We start from the raw sequence: 14,884 nt of genomic DNA, 5'->3' as shown, positions 1-14,884 counted from the left end.
TCTTCATTCACACTGCCTTCTGTGTGTATTTATGTCCTTTTCTTTTCTAATGAGAACACTAGTCATTGGATGTAGGGCTCACTTTTAAATTCAAGATGACTTCATCTTGAACCGTTAATTAATTGCATCTGTAAACAGGATCTATTTCCAAATAAGGTCACATTCTGAAGTTCCAGGGGGACATGAAGTTTTGGGTAACACTATTTACCTCACTATATTCACTATTATTTTATTTAATTTATTTTCTGGTTCTTACCATAATCCTTAGAATTATCATCATCACTACTACCACTGCCATAATCCTCAATTAGCACCTGTTAGGCAAGAGGTACTGCTCTAAGCCTTTAATAGGTATTTATGCCAGGGGTCACAGTGTTGGAAGACTCTAAGATCATACCCAAGTTCGCTAGGAGGATTCACAAGACTCAGCATGTAGTTGTTCACATGGCTATGATTTATTATAGTGAAAGGACACAAAGCAAAATCAGCAAAGGGAAAAGGTATTTAGGGTAAGTCCATAGCAAACCACTTACAAGTTTCCAAGTAGAGTCACAAAGAGCACACTTAATTCATCCAGCATCAAACATGACAATGCATGTGAAGTGTTGTCTATCAGGGAAGCTCATTAGTACCCAAGTTGTTATTGAGGCCGATCACCCTCTGCCTACCACATACCAAAATCCCAGACTCTCAGAGGGAAAGCAGGTGTTCAGCACAAATCACATTTTACACTCTAGGTACATAATAAGTCACTTTTATCAGGGAATAGAGGGAATACTCCTGAAATTCAAGTTACCAGATATAAGCCAAGGGCCATTCTTGAAAGCAGGCCTTTCTAAGGATAGCCATCTCAAATCTGCTGTGTTAGCCTTTTTTTTTTTTTTTTTCTGCAGATCTCATTCCATTTAATCCTCACAATAAAGAAATTAAAGTTAAGTTAGCTTAGATAATGTTCCCAAGATTGTACTACTAGAGGTCAGCAGTAAACAGAGAAACAAAGATTTATAAGTAGGGAATCCGATTCCAGATTTCTGCTCTTACCCACTATGCTTGGCCACCTGGTTTTTGAGGACTTAATAAAATGGAAAAAAAAAAGTTATAATAGGCTGACATTGGAGATAACTGACAAAAGCAAGTACCAAGAAGATTATGGTCTTTAAAAAAGATTGTAAAGTGAATAAGAAAGTAGACATTGTATAACAAAAACTCAGAATAAATTTTGGACTAAACAATTTTAAAGACCTTTGATGTTTAAGAAAACAAAATTACTAGCGTATTAGCAACTTTGATATTTTAAGAAGATTAAAGAAAGGTGAGATATTAGCCAAATTAACACAATCAAGGGATTGAGAGATTTACTTTCACCTTTGTAGAAAAATAAAAAACGAAAGTCAAAAAAGAGTACATGTATGTGCTATAGCAGAGGGTAGCATATTAGATTATTTTGTTATATATTTTTTTTTACCTAATGGAGTGATGTCCTGAAGTGTAGTCCAGTTTTCCAAACTTTTGTGTTCGGTATCCATGCTTCTGCATGATATCCATCCATGTTGTATAATTTGGATCCAGGCCCTTAAAGTTATTCCATGATTCTGTTAAGTGAGTGAAGAGGCCACTCCACATTGCTGGGGGGAAACAAAGAAATTGGGACTGGTGTAAAGCTTATTGATTTGTTTTAATTATTAAGACAATTATAGCAAGAGAAAGAATCTACTACTTTAGAGCTCATGCTGTGGAGTCAGACATAACCTGTATTAGGTGCTTTGCATAACATCTCTGGTTGTTATCTCGTATTATCAAGTGGAGAGTTCTGCAAGGAGTTACTATTTCCATTTTACAGGTGAGTGTCTAAGGCTTACAGGTTAAGTTGTTTAAGGCAAATACAGCTGGAATTATGGATAAGGCCTGTTGGACTATAAAGTCTTCTTTCAATCATAAAAGTAATCACTAAGTATTTATTTTCCAAGTCAGTCAATTGAAGTATAGATCTTTTTCCAACATCATGATGGATTTTCCCCCATCCTTGTCTATGTACTGGCTTTCTATGAAAAATTTAAGTGTACTATGTCTTTGCTCTTAATTTCTACAACTATGATTGTAACCAATAAATCCTTTTTCAAGTATTAACAGACCTAAAAGGAGAAATAGGCAGCAATACAATAAGAGCAGGGACTTCAATGCACCAGTTTCAACAATGTATGGATCATCCAGACAGAAAATCAATAAAGTAGCACTGGACTTCAGAATTACACATTATACCAGATGGACTTAAAAGACATTTACAGAACATTCCATCTAAAAGCAACAGAATATATACTCTTATTAAGTGCATGTGGAACATTCTCTAGGACAGATCATATGATAGACCACAAAAAAGTCAATAAATTCAGAAGGTGAAATGTCAAGCATCTTTTCTGACCACAAAGGTATGAAACTGGAAGTCATTTATAAGAAGAAAATCAGAAAATTCACAAATATGTGAAGATTAAACCACATGCTACTGAACAACCAATGGGTCAAAGAAGAAATCAAAAGAGAAATTAAACAATATCTTGAGACAAATCAAAATGGAAGTATAAAATATCAAAACTAATGGCATGCAGAAAAAGCATTCTAAGAGGGAAGTTCGTAGGAGTTAAATGCCTACATTAAGAAAAAAGAGCTCAAATAAACAACTTAACTTTATATCTCTAGGAACTAGAAAAAGAACAAACTAAGCCCAATGTTAGTAGAAGAAAGGAAATAACAGAGATTAGAGTGAAGATAAATAAAATAGATACTAAAAAAGAAAATGGAAAAGATCAATAAAATTAAGATAAACATTTAGGTCAATAAACAAAAGATCAATAAAACAAAAAGATAAACATTTAGCTAGATCTACCAGGAAAAGAGACGACTGAAATGAATAAAATCAGAAATGAAAGAGAAGTTACAACTGATGACACAAAAATATAAACAATTAATTATAAGGCCACTATGGACAATTATATGCCAATAAATTGGAAGACCTAGAAGTGATATATTCCTATAAGTATACAACCTACCAAGACTGAATCATGAAGATATAGAAAATCCAACAGACCAATTATGAATAAGGAGATAGAATCAGTAATCAAATGCCTCCCAACAAAGAAAAGTCCAGGACCAGAAAGCTTTACTGGTGAATTCTACCAAACATTTATAGAAGAATTAATAACAATCCCTTTCTCCAAACTCTTCTAAAAAAGAGAAGAGGAAGAAACACTTCCACACTCATTTTATGATGCCAACATTACCCGGATACCAAAACCAGAGGAGGACACCACAAAAGAAGAAAATGACAGGCCAATATTCCTGATGAATATAGTGTAAAATCATCTACAAAATATCAGCAAACTTATTTCAACAATACATTAGAAGGGTCATATACCATGATCAACTGGGATTTATTCCAGGGATAAAAAGATGATTCAACATCTGTAAATCAATCAACATAATATACCACATTAACAAAATGAAGGACAAAAATCATATGCTCATCTCAATAGATGCAGAGAAAGCATTTGACAAAATTGAATATTCATTCATGATAAAAACTCAACAAACTGGGTATAGAATGAATGTAGCTCAATGTAATAAAATCCATGTATGGCAAGTCCACAGCTAACATTATATTTAGTGGTGAAAAGCTGAAAGTTTTTCTTCTAAGTTCAGGAACAAGACAAGGATGTCCACTCTCACAATTCTTATTCAACACAGTAGAAGTCCTAGATAGAGCGATTAGGCAAGAAGAAGAAATAGAAGGCATCCAAATTGAAAGAGGTAAAACAGTCTCTATTTGCAGATTATATACATATAATATATATATAAAACCCCAAAGATTCCACCAAGAAACTGTTGGAACTATTCAATGAATTTAGTAAAGTTGCAGGATACAAAATCAATATACAAAAATCACTTACATTTCTATATACTAATGACAGACTATCAGAGAAGTTAAAACAATCCCACGTATAATTGCATCAAAAAGAATACATTACCTAGAAAAACTTTAACCAAGGAGGAAAAGATCTGTAACTTAAAAACTTTAAGACACTGATGAAAGAAACTGAAGACACAAATAAATGGAAAGATGTTCTGTGCTCACAGATAGGAAGAATTGATATTATTAAAACGTCTGTATCACCCAATGCAACCTACAGATTCAAGGCAATCCTTATCAAAATTCCAATGGCATTTTTCCCAGAAATAGAATAAACAATGCTAAAATTTGTATGGAACCACATAAGACACCAAATAGCCAAAGCAATCTTGAGAAAGAAGACTAAAGCTGGAAGCATTGCAGTTCTCAATTTCAAACTATATTACAAAGGTATAACCATGAAAAAAGCATGCTGGCATAAAAACAGACACACAGATCAGTGAAACAGAATAGAGAGCCCAGAAATAAGCCCACCCACATAAGTTAATTAATTTAAAATAAAGGAGCCAAGACTATATAATAGGGAAAGGACCGTCTCTTCAATAAATTGTGATGGGAAAACTGGACCCTTGTCTTACGCCATACACAAAATAAACTCAAAATGGATTAAACACTGAAAGTAAGACTTGAAACCATGAAACTACTAGAAGAAAACAGGGGGTAAGCTCCTTGACATCAGAATTGACAATAAGTTTTTTGCATTTCACACTAAAAGCAAAGGCAAAACAAGTAATATCAACAAGTGGAACTACATTAAACTTGAAAGCTTCTGCACAGCAAAGGAAACCATCAACAAAATGAAAAGGCAATCTGTGGAATGGGAGAAAATATTTGCAAATCATACATCTGATAATTAATATCCAAAATATAAAAAGAACTCATATAACTGAATAGCAAAAAAAAAAAAAAAAAGAGAGAGAGATTAAAAAATGGGCAGAGGAAATGAATAGTTTTACAAAGACATAGAAATGGTCAACCAGCTACATGAAAATATGCTCAGTATCAGTAATCATCAGGGAAATGCAAATCAAGACCACAATGAGGTATTACCTCACCCCTGTTAGAATGACTGCCAAAAATAACAAGAGATAACAAGTCATGGTGAAGATGTGGAGACAAGAGAACCCAGTGCAATGTTGTTGGAAATGAAAATTGATGAGGCCACTGTGGAAAACAGTATGGAGGTTCCTCAAGAACATTAGAACTAGAAGTACCATGCAGTCCCGCAGTCCCCACTTCTAGGTATATACCCAAAGGAGAAAATCATTATCTCAAAAAGATATCTGTACCCCTATGTTCATTGGAGCACTACTCATAATAGTCAAGACATGGAAGCAACCTAAGTGTCCATTGATAGATGAATGCATAAATGCCATGTATCTATATCTACCTCATATATATATGTGTGTGTGTGTGTGTGTGTATACATACACACACACACACACACACACACACACACATATATACAGGGATAAATATTAGTCATGAAAAAAGGAAACCCTGTCTTTTTCAACAACATGGATGGAACTTTAGTTCATTGTGTTAAGTGAAAGAAGTCATACAGAGAAAAACAAGTAGTGTATGATCTTACATACATGTGGAATCTAAAAAGATGGAACAAATAGAAACATAAAAGACTATGATGGTCAAAAGTAGGGGTGGGGATGGGAAAATGCATGAAAGTGGTAAACATGTACAAATTCACAGTAATAAGTAAGTTCTGGGGATATAATGTATAGCATGGCAACTACAGCTAACAATACCGGATATTTAAAAGTTGCTAAGAGAATTGATGTTAAAAGATCTCATCAAAAGAAAACTTTTTAATTATAGGAGGTGATGAATATTAATGACATTTATTATGATAATCATTTCACAATATATACATATATGAAGTTGTTATATTGTATACACCTTAATTAATACAATGTTATATGTCAATTATCTCAAAACTGGGGGGAAAATCCTTTTCTCTTTCCATTTTTGTGTACACACAGTAGGGTTAAATAAGCTTTCTGTTCTCATCCTACACAATGCTTTCTTTTTGAGAAGTGGGATGAGGGTTACCTGGGTTTGAATCTGAATAATGCCAATGACTGAGTGACCTTTGACAAGTTACTTAACCTTTTAGTACTTTTGTTTTCATATGCAAAAGGGAGGTAGTAACAATATCTACTTCATGGAAATGTTATTATTGTATAAATTAAGACATGTAAGGCACTTAGAATATTGGCAGGCACAGGGTAATGATGCAACAAACATTAGTTTGTATTACTATTGTTCCTTCTCTGTGTTCAAACTATTCAAAATATAGTTCTTTTAGGAAAAGCATCAGCTAACATTTCTGAAACCTTTAGAGTTCATTAATTGCCATTTTATTCATTATTTTATTCATTATTTGATGCTGGGAACAACCCTGTGAGGTACACAGTATATACAACCTTTTGTAGATAAGGAAACTAAGTGACTTGCTTGGCCCACTGAAGATTAGAATCTAGGACAACACCTCACCCTAGTCCATTGCTCATTCCACTTGCTCAATAGAGAAAAAAAAAAAAAAAAACATACAAAACTGTTTTAATATACCCGGGCCTTCACTGAAATATCATTTAGAGTACTGGGTTTCCTTTAACCTGGGTTTCTTTTAATCACTGGTGATTACATAGGTGATTGTGCTGGCAGTGAACGTGAAGGGACTTGGGACTCAAATCACAGAGAAGATCATGTCAGGAATGTCCTGACAGATGCAAACAGTTGCGTGTGTTTTGTGTACCCCAAAGCAAACAACTGTAATCAGTTGTTTTCAGTCTGTAATCTGAAATAATATGGAAAATTTCAGAGAAACCTGATGTATGAAAATTCTAACTACTTTGTGTATGCTCTGAAGTCCCTCCCAACCCCCTCTATTCTTACTGAAAATTTTCTTAAAGATACAACTTTTCTAGGAAATAGGAGTATTTCCTCACTTGCTTGGATAGTCCAGAGATTCTTAGTCACCAATCATAAGGAAATGAAACAGCAACACATGAACTCAACACCACTTTGGATAATAAAAATTACTACGCCTGAAAAATAAATTAGAAATTCCAATAACCTCAATACATACCTTAAAATACACATCAGTTAAATTAAAAAAAATTTTTTTAATTAGATGAAAAATATAACTTACTATACTACTTTTGGGCATAATCTTTTAAATTGTGAGAACATTTTTATGTGTGTGGCCACTTCCATTAATCTTGAGCGTGTTCATACCTGCACGTGATGGGCAACAGATTGGAGAGTTTGTGTAAGCATTCAGAAAGGAGGTGCCATGTGCTTTCATGAAGTTGATAAAAGGAAGTTTCACTACCTGACTTTCTGGATAAAATGTCAGCCTTCCATCCTGGAATAAAGAAATTTAATTAATACTGATTGTGTTAGAAAAGAATAAAATTATTTCCTTTAATTTTAACCATAAAATTCATAAGTAAGCAAAAGACTTCAATATGATCCTAACGATCCTCAAAAGATAAACCAAGCATAGTGTTACTAGTATCATAATATTAAGAATTTAGTGTTGTACTCAGATTCATTTGAATATAATAAAGGACTCTCTGGAAAGTTCTTTTGGGGCATGATGGATTGATGGAATAAATATTTACTCAGCATTTACTGTGTGCCAGGTACTGTGAAAGATCCGGAAATTGAATGGTGAAAAAAACCAGAGTCCCTGGCCCTTGAAGCTTATGGTTTAGTGGGAGAAGCAAAAAATATACTGGTAAACAAACCATTAATAATTATAAATTGTGGGGGCACCTGGGTGGCTCAGTCGGTTAAGCATTTGACTTTGGCTCAGGTCATGATCTCATGGTTCTTGAGTTTGAACCCCACATTGGGCTCTGTACTAACAGTGTGGAGCCTGCTTGGGATTCTCTCTCTCTCTCCATCTCTCTGCCCCTCCTCCACTCATCCTCTCTCCCTCTCTCTCTCTCAAAATAAGTAAACTTAAAAAAAAATTACAAATTGTGGTATGTGCTTTGAAAAAAAAAAAACCCTAAGATACAGAATAATGAGGGATATATATTTTAAATGGAGTGAACAGGGAAAGTTTCTCTGGGAAGTGCAAGACCTAAAGAATGAGAAAAGTCCAGCAATTCTTTAGGCTGGACATAAGTGAAGATGTCTTGGCCACTGTGGATAAATAGGCATGAAGATTAGAAGAGGTGTTATGCTTTTTTGAATTGAAGAAATCTTCTTGGTAAAGAGCAAAGACAGAAAAAAGAATATTTTAGGCCTGGAGTTGTATTTATTATATATTTTCACTATGATTATAAGTAAAAATACACTTTTAAAAATGAGTTCATCCAAATATGGGATATACATAAACTCTTGATATGTCTGAGATTTCCAAATGGGTATATAAAGTAGGCTGTTGGTCACAGAGAGGAATCTGGAGCTTGGAAAGTCTACTCTGGTGAAATAAACTTGGGAATCTTAAGCATATTCATGGTATTGAAAACGATGTTACTGAATGAAAGCTTTTAGGAAAAAAGTGAAAAGGAGGAAAGCAAGGAACCCTGGGGATTCCCAAATAAGAGGAGGTGGGAAACAAAGAATGGCCAAAGAGGGAGGGAGATGATACAAGACCATGAAAACCAAGAGAAAACAGTGTGTCAAGAAAGAGGTAATGTCAGCTGTGTTGAGAGGCTACCTAAAATAAGGCCAGAAAGTGCACAGTGGTATTGGTTGTATGGAGACAGGTGGTGATCTGAAGGGCACCTTAAGTGGTGGGAATGGTCAGCTAAACTACAATGGGGAAGAGAATGGAAGGTGAGACAGCAGGTAAATAAAGCTCTTCTAAGAAATGATTTTGCAAAGGTGAACAGAAAAATAGGATGGATGTCAGGAAATGGACTATTGGCTATAGGAGAATGGGGGATTAAAGTTCATTTTTTTTTTTTTAAGATGTAAAAAATTAGAGCATACTTGTATCTTGAAATAAAGAACCACTTCCAGCAGGAGTATCACTGAATTCTAAGCAAATAACTGCTGATTTCCTGAACGATGAAAATGAGGAGGCCCAAGATAAAAGTGTATATTCTTCCCTCATAAGAATTTCTTTAAATCCACAAATTTAAATTCTTAGAAACTTATCTTCAGAAATCCAAAATGCCTACATGTTTTATTCTTATAATCTTTTGGACATAGGGGATAACAACCATTTGTGGTCACTTCTTGGAATCTAGACAAATCCAGACTAATCTGATGGGAGGACTGGAGCAGGAGATCACATGGCAGAAGCACTGTGATGCTATATAATTCAAAGATTGAGGACTCCAAGTTCTGTAGGCACCATTTAAACTGGTGTAACTACCACTGCAGATAACTACTGCAGTTTACCAGTAATTCATGCATCATATTAAAATCCGTGTTAGTGATTTCTTTATGCATTTCTGTGACTGGCACAAGGACTTCATCTGTATTGAAAGTGTAGAGTGGTGGGGATGGGCAAGAGGGGGAAAGGATAACTGACCCATTTGGGGAAGTTTCTAATATGGAATGTGTTTAAGGTGATTAGAGCTATGGTGTCTTTGCAGATGCCCTTTACAGGTCAAGAATATTCTATTTCTAGTTGGTTGAGTGCTTTCATCATGAAGGGTTGTTGAATTTTGTCAAGTGTTCTTTCTGTATTTACTGACATGATCAGCGGCTTTTGCCCTTTATTCAATTAACATGGTGTATTATAAAACAACTGATTTTCAGATATTAAACCAACCTTACATTCTGGGGATAAATCCCATTTGGTTATGGTATATAATGCTTTATATATATTGCTAAATTTGACTAGCTAGTGTTTTTTAAACAAATTGTAGTATTTTATTTTTATTTATTTTTTTAGACAGCAAGAAAGAGCGAACAGTAGAGGGAGAGAAAGAATCCTAAGCAGGGTCCACGCCCAGTGTGGAGCCCTGTGTGGGGCTCAGTCTCACAACTGTGAGACCATGACCTGAGCTGAAATAAAGAGTCGGACACTTAATTGACTGAGCCACCCAGGCACCCCTGACTTGCTAGTATTTTTGTTGTGGAGCTTCTATATTAAGAAGATATATTAGTCTGTAGTTTTCTTGTGATGTTATTTGTCTGGCTTTGAAATCAGCTACACACTGATCTCATAGAAATAATTTGGAAGCATTCTTCTATTTTTTGGAAGAGTTTATAAAGAATTAGTATTAATTCTTCTTTTTTTTATTTTTAAAAATATTTTTAACATTTTTATTTATTTTTGAGAGACAGAGCATGAGTGGGGAAGGGGCAGAGAGAGACAGGGAGACACAGAATCCGAAGCAGGCTCCAGGCTCTGAGCTGTCAGCACAGAGCCCAACGTGGGGCTTGAACTCACAAACTGACCTGAGCCAAAGTCAGACACCCAACCGACTGAGCCACCCAGGTGCCCCAGTATTAATTCTTCTTAAAATGTTTGGTTGAATTAACCAGTGAAGCCATTTGGGTCTGAGCTTTTCTTTGTGGGTGTCTTAAAATCACCAACTCAATCTCTTTACTTGTTTTAGGTCTGTCAGATTGTTTTTATTTTTGAGTTAGTTTCAGTAGTTTGTGCCTTTCTGGAAATTTGTTCATTTTATCTAAATTATCTAATTTGTTGACGTACAGTTGTTCACAGTATTCCCTGAGAATTCTTTATTTCTGCAAGGTAATATTCCCTCTTTTTCTTCTGATTTTAGTAAGTCAGGTCTTGTCTCTTTTTTTCTAGGTCAGTTTAGCCAAAGGTTTGTCAATTTTGTTGATGTTTTCAGTAAATCAACTTTTGGTTTCATTGTTTTTCTCTATTGTTATAATACTCTTTTTTAATTAATTTTTTTGTTTTAACGTTTATTTATTTTTGAGACAAGGAGAGACAGAGCATGAACAGGGGAGGGGCAGAGAGAGAAGGAGACACAGAATCTGAAATGAGCTCCAGGCTCTGAGCCATCAGCACACAGCCCGACGCGGGGCTCGAACTCACGGACCGTGAGATCATGACCTGAGCCGAAGTCGGACGCTTAACTGACCAAGCCACCCAGGCGCCCCGTTATAATACTCTTTAACTCATTAATTTCTGCTATTATTTCCTTCCTTCTGCTTGCTTTGCAGAAACTTGTCTGGCCTTTTGGATTGTCTCTCCTGGGATTAAACCTTTCCCCTACTAGTGATCTAGAGTAAGGGTGATTGGAACCCTAGATACTATGTATATGCTTATATATTATACATTTTTACCCAAATATGTATAAAATATGTGTAAGTATATATAAAATATACATATATTTAATAAAGTAAACAATTACATTAATGTAGCTAGAAACCAAAATAGTATAAAACAGATATAAGTGCAAAAATCAAATTAAATACATATACTTTCGGGGCGCCTGGGTGGCTCAGTCGGTTGAGCGTCCGACTTCGGCTCAGGTCATGATCTCGCGGTTTGTGAGTTCGAGCCCCACATCGGGCTCTGTGCTGACAGCTCAGAGCCTGAAGCCTGCTTCGGATTTTGTGTCTCCTCCTCTCTCTGCCCCTCCCCTGCTCATGGTCTGTCTCTCTGTCTCTCAATAATAAATAGACGTTAAAAAATTTTTAATAAAAAATAAAAATAAATAAATACATATACTTTCTAGATCTGTCCATTGGAAAGGTCTAAAAGCAATGAAAAATGGGAATACCTGGATTCTAGTCTCTACACACAAGATACTACAGGAAATACACAAGAAGGATGTGGAAGTCTATCAAAGGAAGCTGCTAAAGATTATTATGAATGGGTCAAAAGGACTCAGGAACAACCTGACGTGTCTTTCACAAACCAAATATAGGACAGTTTGAACATTAGTAAGTATAATGAATGCAAAGGATTTAAACACAAATATATAAAAACCTATGTATTCATACTATAGTGGAAAAAATATTTCAGTCATCTTTGGAAGTTTCTAGAATTCTGTGATACACCACCCGAATTCCCTTTAGGAAAGAAAGATTGCCGCTGCTAAAGACAGTTGCCTGGACCAAAATCATGTCCCTTTCCGGGAGCAGCGCACAACTAATGGCCATCCAACATGAGGGTATAAGGGCCTGGATCCCCTCACCCCAAATGGAAACAGTTCTGAAACATTTTACTAGTTTGAGAATTACCCATAAAGTCATCTGAGGCTTCTATTGAGACAGTAACAGAACTGAAACTTCTCTACACAATCCTTCTTTCTTCCTTTCCCTTTGATCTCAGGAGCACTCTCTAAGAAACCTCTTTCATGTTAATCCCAATATTGCCTGTTCCCTAAATTTAGATAATCATAAAGATTACTTTTAATAATTTTCTCAGCAAGCCCTACGGGCATATCCAGATTATGTGACTTTAATCTTCACAGGTTAATCAATGAGAAAACCAATAGAATACAGTGATTAAAAGCACTCTTTGGTGCAGACATGCTTAACACCAACAGTCTATGTGACCACAGTAACACCCAGTGATAATAAACTAGATTTATCACTTTTAACCTAATGTTTGTCCAAGCAGTAGTTTTTAAATCATGGATTATACTAAAAGTTTCAGGGAATGTTGACGGTAGTATTCTTTCGGATGATGGCTTGGGGAAGTACCAAAAACTGTTGAAGTCTGGGAGTAAACAACAGCAATAACACACGCACACAATTTCTTTGTTAAAATGGGGAGTGGATCAAATGACAACTATTGCACTTAAATCAGCACTAACAGGATTATCAGATAACCTGGGTGATAAAAGTATTGACATTCCTGCAAACTTGAGATGAAGTGGGAAACGACCGCTAGGAAGCTAACACCTTTTTATGGAGATGCAGAATGTTACTTTCCCCCACTATCGAAACAAACGAGAGTATGGACAGAAAGTATATTAGTAGTCGTAAAATAATTATGTGGGTCGAGGCCAGCATTAATTTTTTTTTTTTTTTGCAAAGATTCTATCAGAGTACATTTTATTTACTAGAGTATTGTTTTAAATGTATGTGGTGTACGTGCATACGTGGGACCTCAAAATAAAATGGAATTCTTACTCTGCCTCGGGGAAAATACGTTTGGAAGTCTCAGATTCTGCTCCTCAAAGCTTGCATCACAGGAAAAGCTGTAGGACGGTCGCTAGTCTGGAGCGGGACGCCCCCTCCCTTGCCTCTCCGTACTTACGAAGGAGTCGCTCGCGACTAGCACCACGTTGGGTGCAACGGGCCAAACCCCAGCAGCTCCTCGCCTCTGCCCACCTGCCCCGGGGTCTGGGGCTGCCAGCGCTGTGGCTGCGACCACCGACATCCACAGCACCAGCATTGCAGAGAGCGGCTCAGCGGCGCTGGGCCGCCGCCTCCCTCTAGGCACGCCTCTGGAGAGAGGTGGGCGGGGATCACACAGTTCACAGTTTGGTTTCCTTCTAGCGTTTTACTGGCAGAACTACAATTCCCAGCGGGCTGCGCATGGGCACATGCGCACAGGGGGCATTCCTTAACTCACATTAAGACCTTTTAAGCAAATACCGAGCGTGCTAAAACTCAGCCACTTTCAGTCACGTGAACGATGCCTGCGGAATGCGCATGCGCTCGGACTGCTGCCTTGGCGTTTGGAGGAGAAGCATCTGTCCCAGGTGGGTTTGGGTCGCTCGCTGTAGCTTTTGCAGAAGTTGGAGGCAGTACGCGGTTGAAATGAGAACTGGCGAGAGATAGTGTCAGGGGCCGGGGCTGCTCATTTTGTGTCGCGCAGGCATGACTGAGTATCAGCCGAGACCGTGAACTAGGCGATGATGAGGTGGCAGCGCGTCTGTCACTTAAGTTAGATGGGGCGGTTCTTTGTGGGGCTTCTGACTCTACAGCCTCAGGTACGATGTGGATTCGTGGGGCTCTCGAATGTATTCCCTTGAGGAAGTTGCTAGCCTGCCACATCTTATTGTCAGTGCAGTAGGATTGATCGTGCTCCGTGGAGTGGGGAGCGGGGCGCGGGGCCTAGTAATCATGTTCTAGACGGGGAAAAGCTTAGGTGCATCTTGCCTTCAGAGTGCAAAGGAGAGAAGGGGAACAGGTTCTCGCAGGAAGAAATGTTGAGCGGTGTGACTAGTTGGATTAATCGGCACAGGTTCAGAATACCATTGTTCAGAAAAATCACTGGTCTCTCTTGACTGTTGAGCTACTTTGGAGAATTCTGGAAGAAGCCAATTTCTGCCCCAGAGCCAAATTTTTATTTCATTATCATAGTTTCAGTTATATAATTTGTTCGTCATGTTAGTCGTGTTAATGTTTTGATAGGAAAAGGAGAAATTGCGGTACTTAACATAGAATCAACTCAATTTAATATTCTCTGTGATCCTCACTTTCATCATTTTGCAGATAGGAGAACTGAGTCTTGGACAGGTTAAATGATTTACCCCAGATTATACAGGGAGCCAGTCTGAGCAGGATTTGAACTTCAGTAGTCTGTGCCCTAACTCACTGCAGTTCTCTGTTCCTAGTTATAAAATGTCATGACCTTCTGTTGAGCCTAAACTCTATTTGTATACACAAATTCTTTTTTTTTAAATTTTTTTTTAACGTTTATTTATTTTTGAGACAGAGAGAGACAGAGCATGAACATGGGAGGGGCAGAGAGAGAGGGAGACACAGAATCTGAAACAGGCTCCAGGCTCTGAGCTGTCAGCACAGAGCCCGAAGCGGGGCTTGAACTCACGGACCGTGAGATCATGACCTGAGCCGAAGTCGGACGCTCAACCGACCGAGCCACCCAGGCATCCCTGTATAGACAAATTCTTAAGAAGCATTCTAAAGCCCTGTGTGAGAATACAAACATAAACAGTAGTTCCCTTCCACAAGGAACTTACGCTATAGGGAAACAAAACTAACATCCATGAAATTGTAGTTGTATGGTACGGGAGGTAATGTACATAGGCT

The 14,884-nt window shown here is 37.1% G+C and overlaps 2 protein-coding genes across 5 annotated transcripts in view; one reads left to right on the top strand and one right to left on the bottom strand.

Moving 5' to 3' along the window:
- The window catches only part of ARSK (arylsulfatase family member K), a 44,914-nt gene extending 31,562 nt beyond the window's left edge, over positions 1-13,352 (bottom strand). The window contains exons 1-3 of the mRNA XM_049647605.1: positions 13,143-13,352; positions 7,217-7,346; positions 1,466-1,625 (exon numbers count right to left, since the gene is read on the bottom strand). Coding sequence (XP_049503562.1) covers positions 1,466-1,625; positions 7,217-7,346; positions 13,143-13,280 — 428 coding nt within the window. The 5' untranslated portion in view covers positions 13,281-13,352. The remainder of the gene's footprint in view (positions 1-1,465; positions 1,626-7,216; positions 7,347-13,142) is intronic.
- The window catches only part of SKIC3 (SKI3 subunit of superkiller complex), a 107,980-nt gene that overhangs the window by 7,197 nt on the left and 85,899 nt on the right, over positions 1-14,884 (top strand). For 3 of the 4 annotated variants that reach the window (XM_049647598.1, XM_049647601.1, XM_049647602.1), the window contains exon 1: positions 13,488-13,590. The exons of the other annotated variant lie outside the window; for it this stretch is intronic. The gene's annotated coding sequence lies outside the window, so the exon portion shown is untranslated. Of the gene's footprint in view, positions 1-13,487; positions 13,591-14,884 lie in introns of those variants that run through there. 4 annotated transcript variants of the gene reach the window in all.

This window comes from Panthera uncia, assembly GCF_023721935.1.
Source record: "Panthera uncia isolate 11264 chromosome A1 unlocalized genomic scaffold, Puncia_PCG_1.0 HiC_scaffold_17, whole genome shotgun sequence".
Classification (NCBI taxonomy): Eukaryota; Metazoa; Chordata; class Mammalia; order Carnivora; family Felidae; genus Panthera; species Panthera uncia.
Note: the sequence above shows the minus strand (reverse complement) of the source record. Positions and strands in the feature narration are given on the sequence as shown.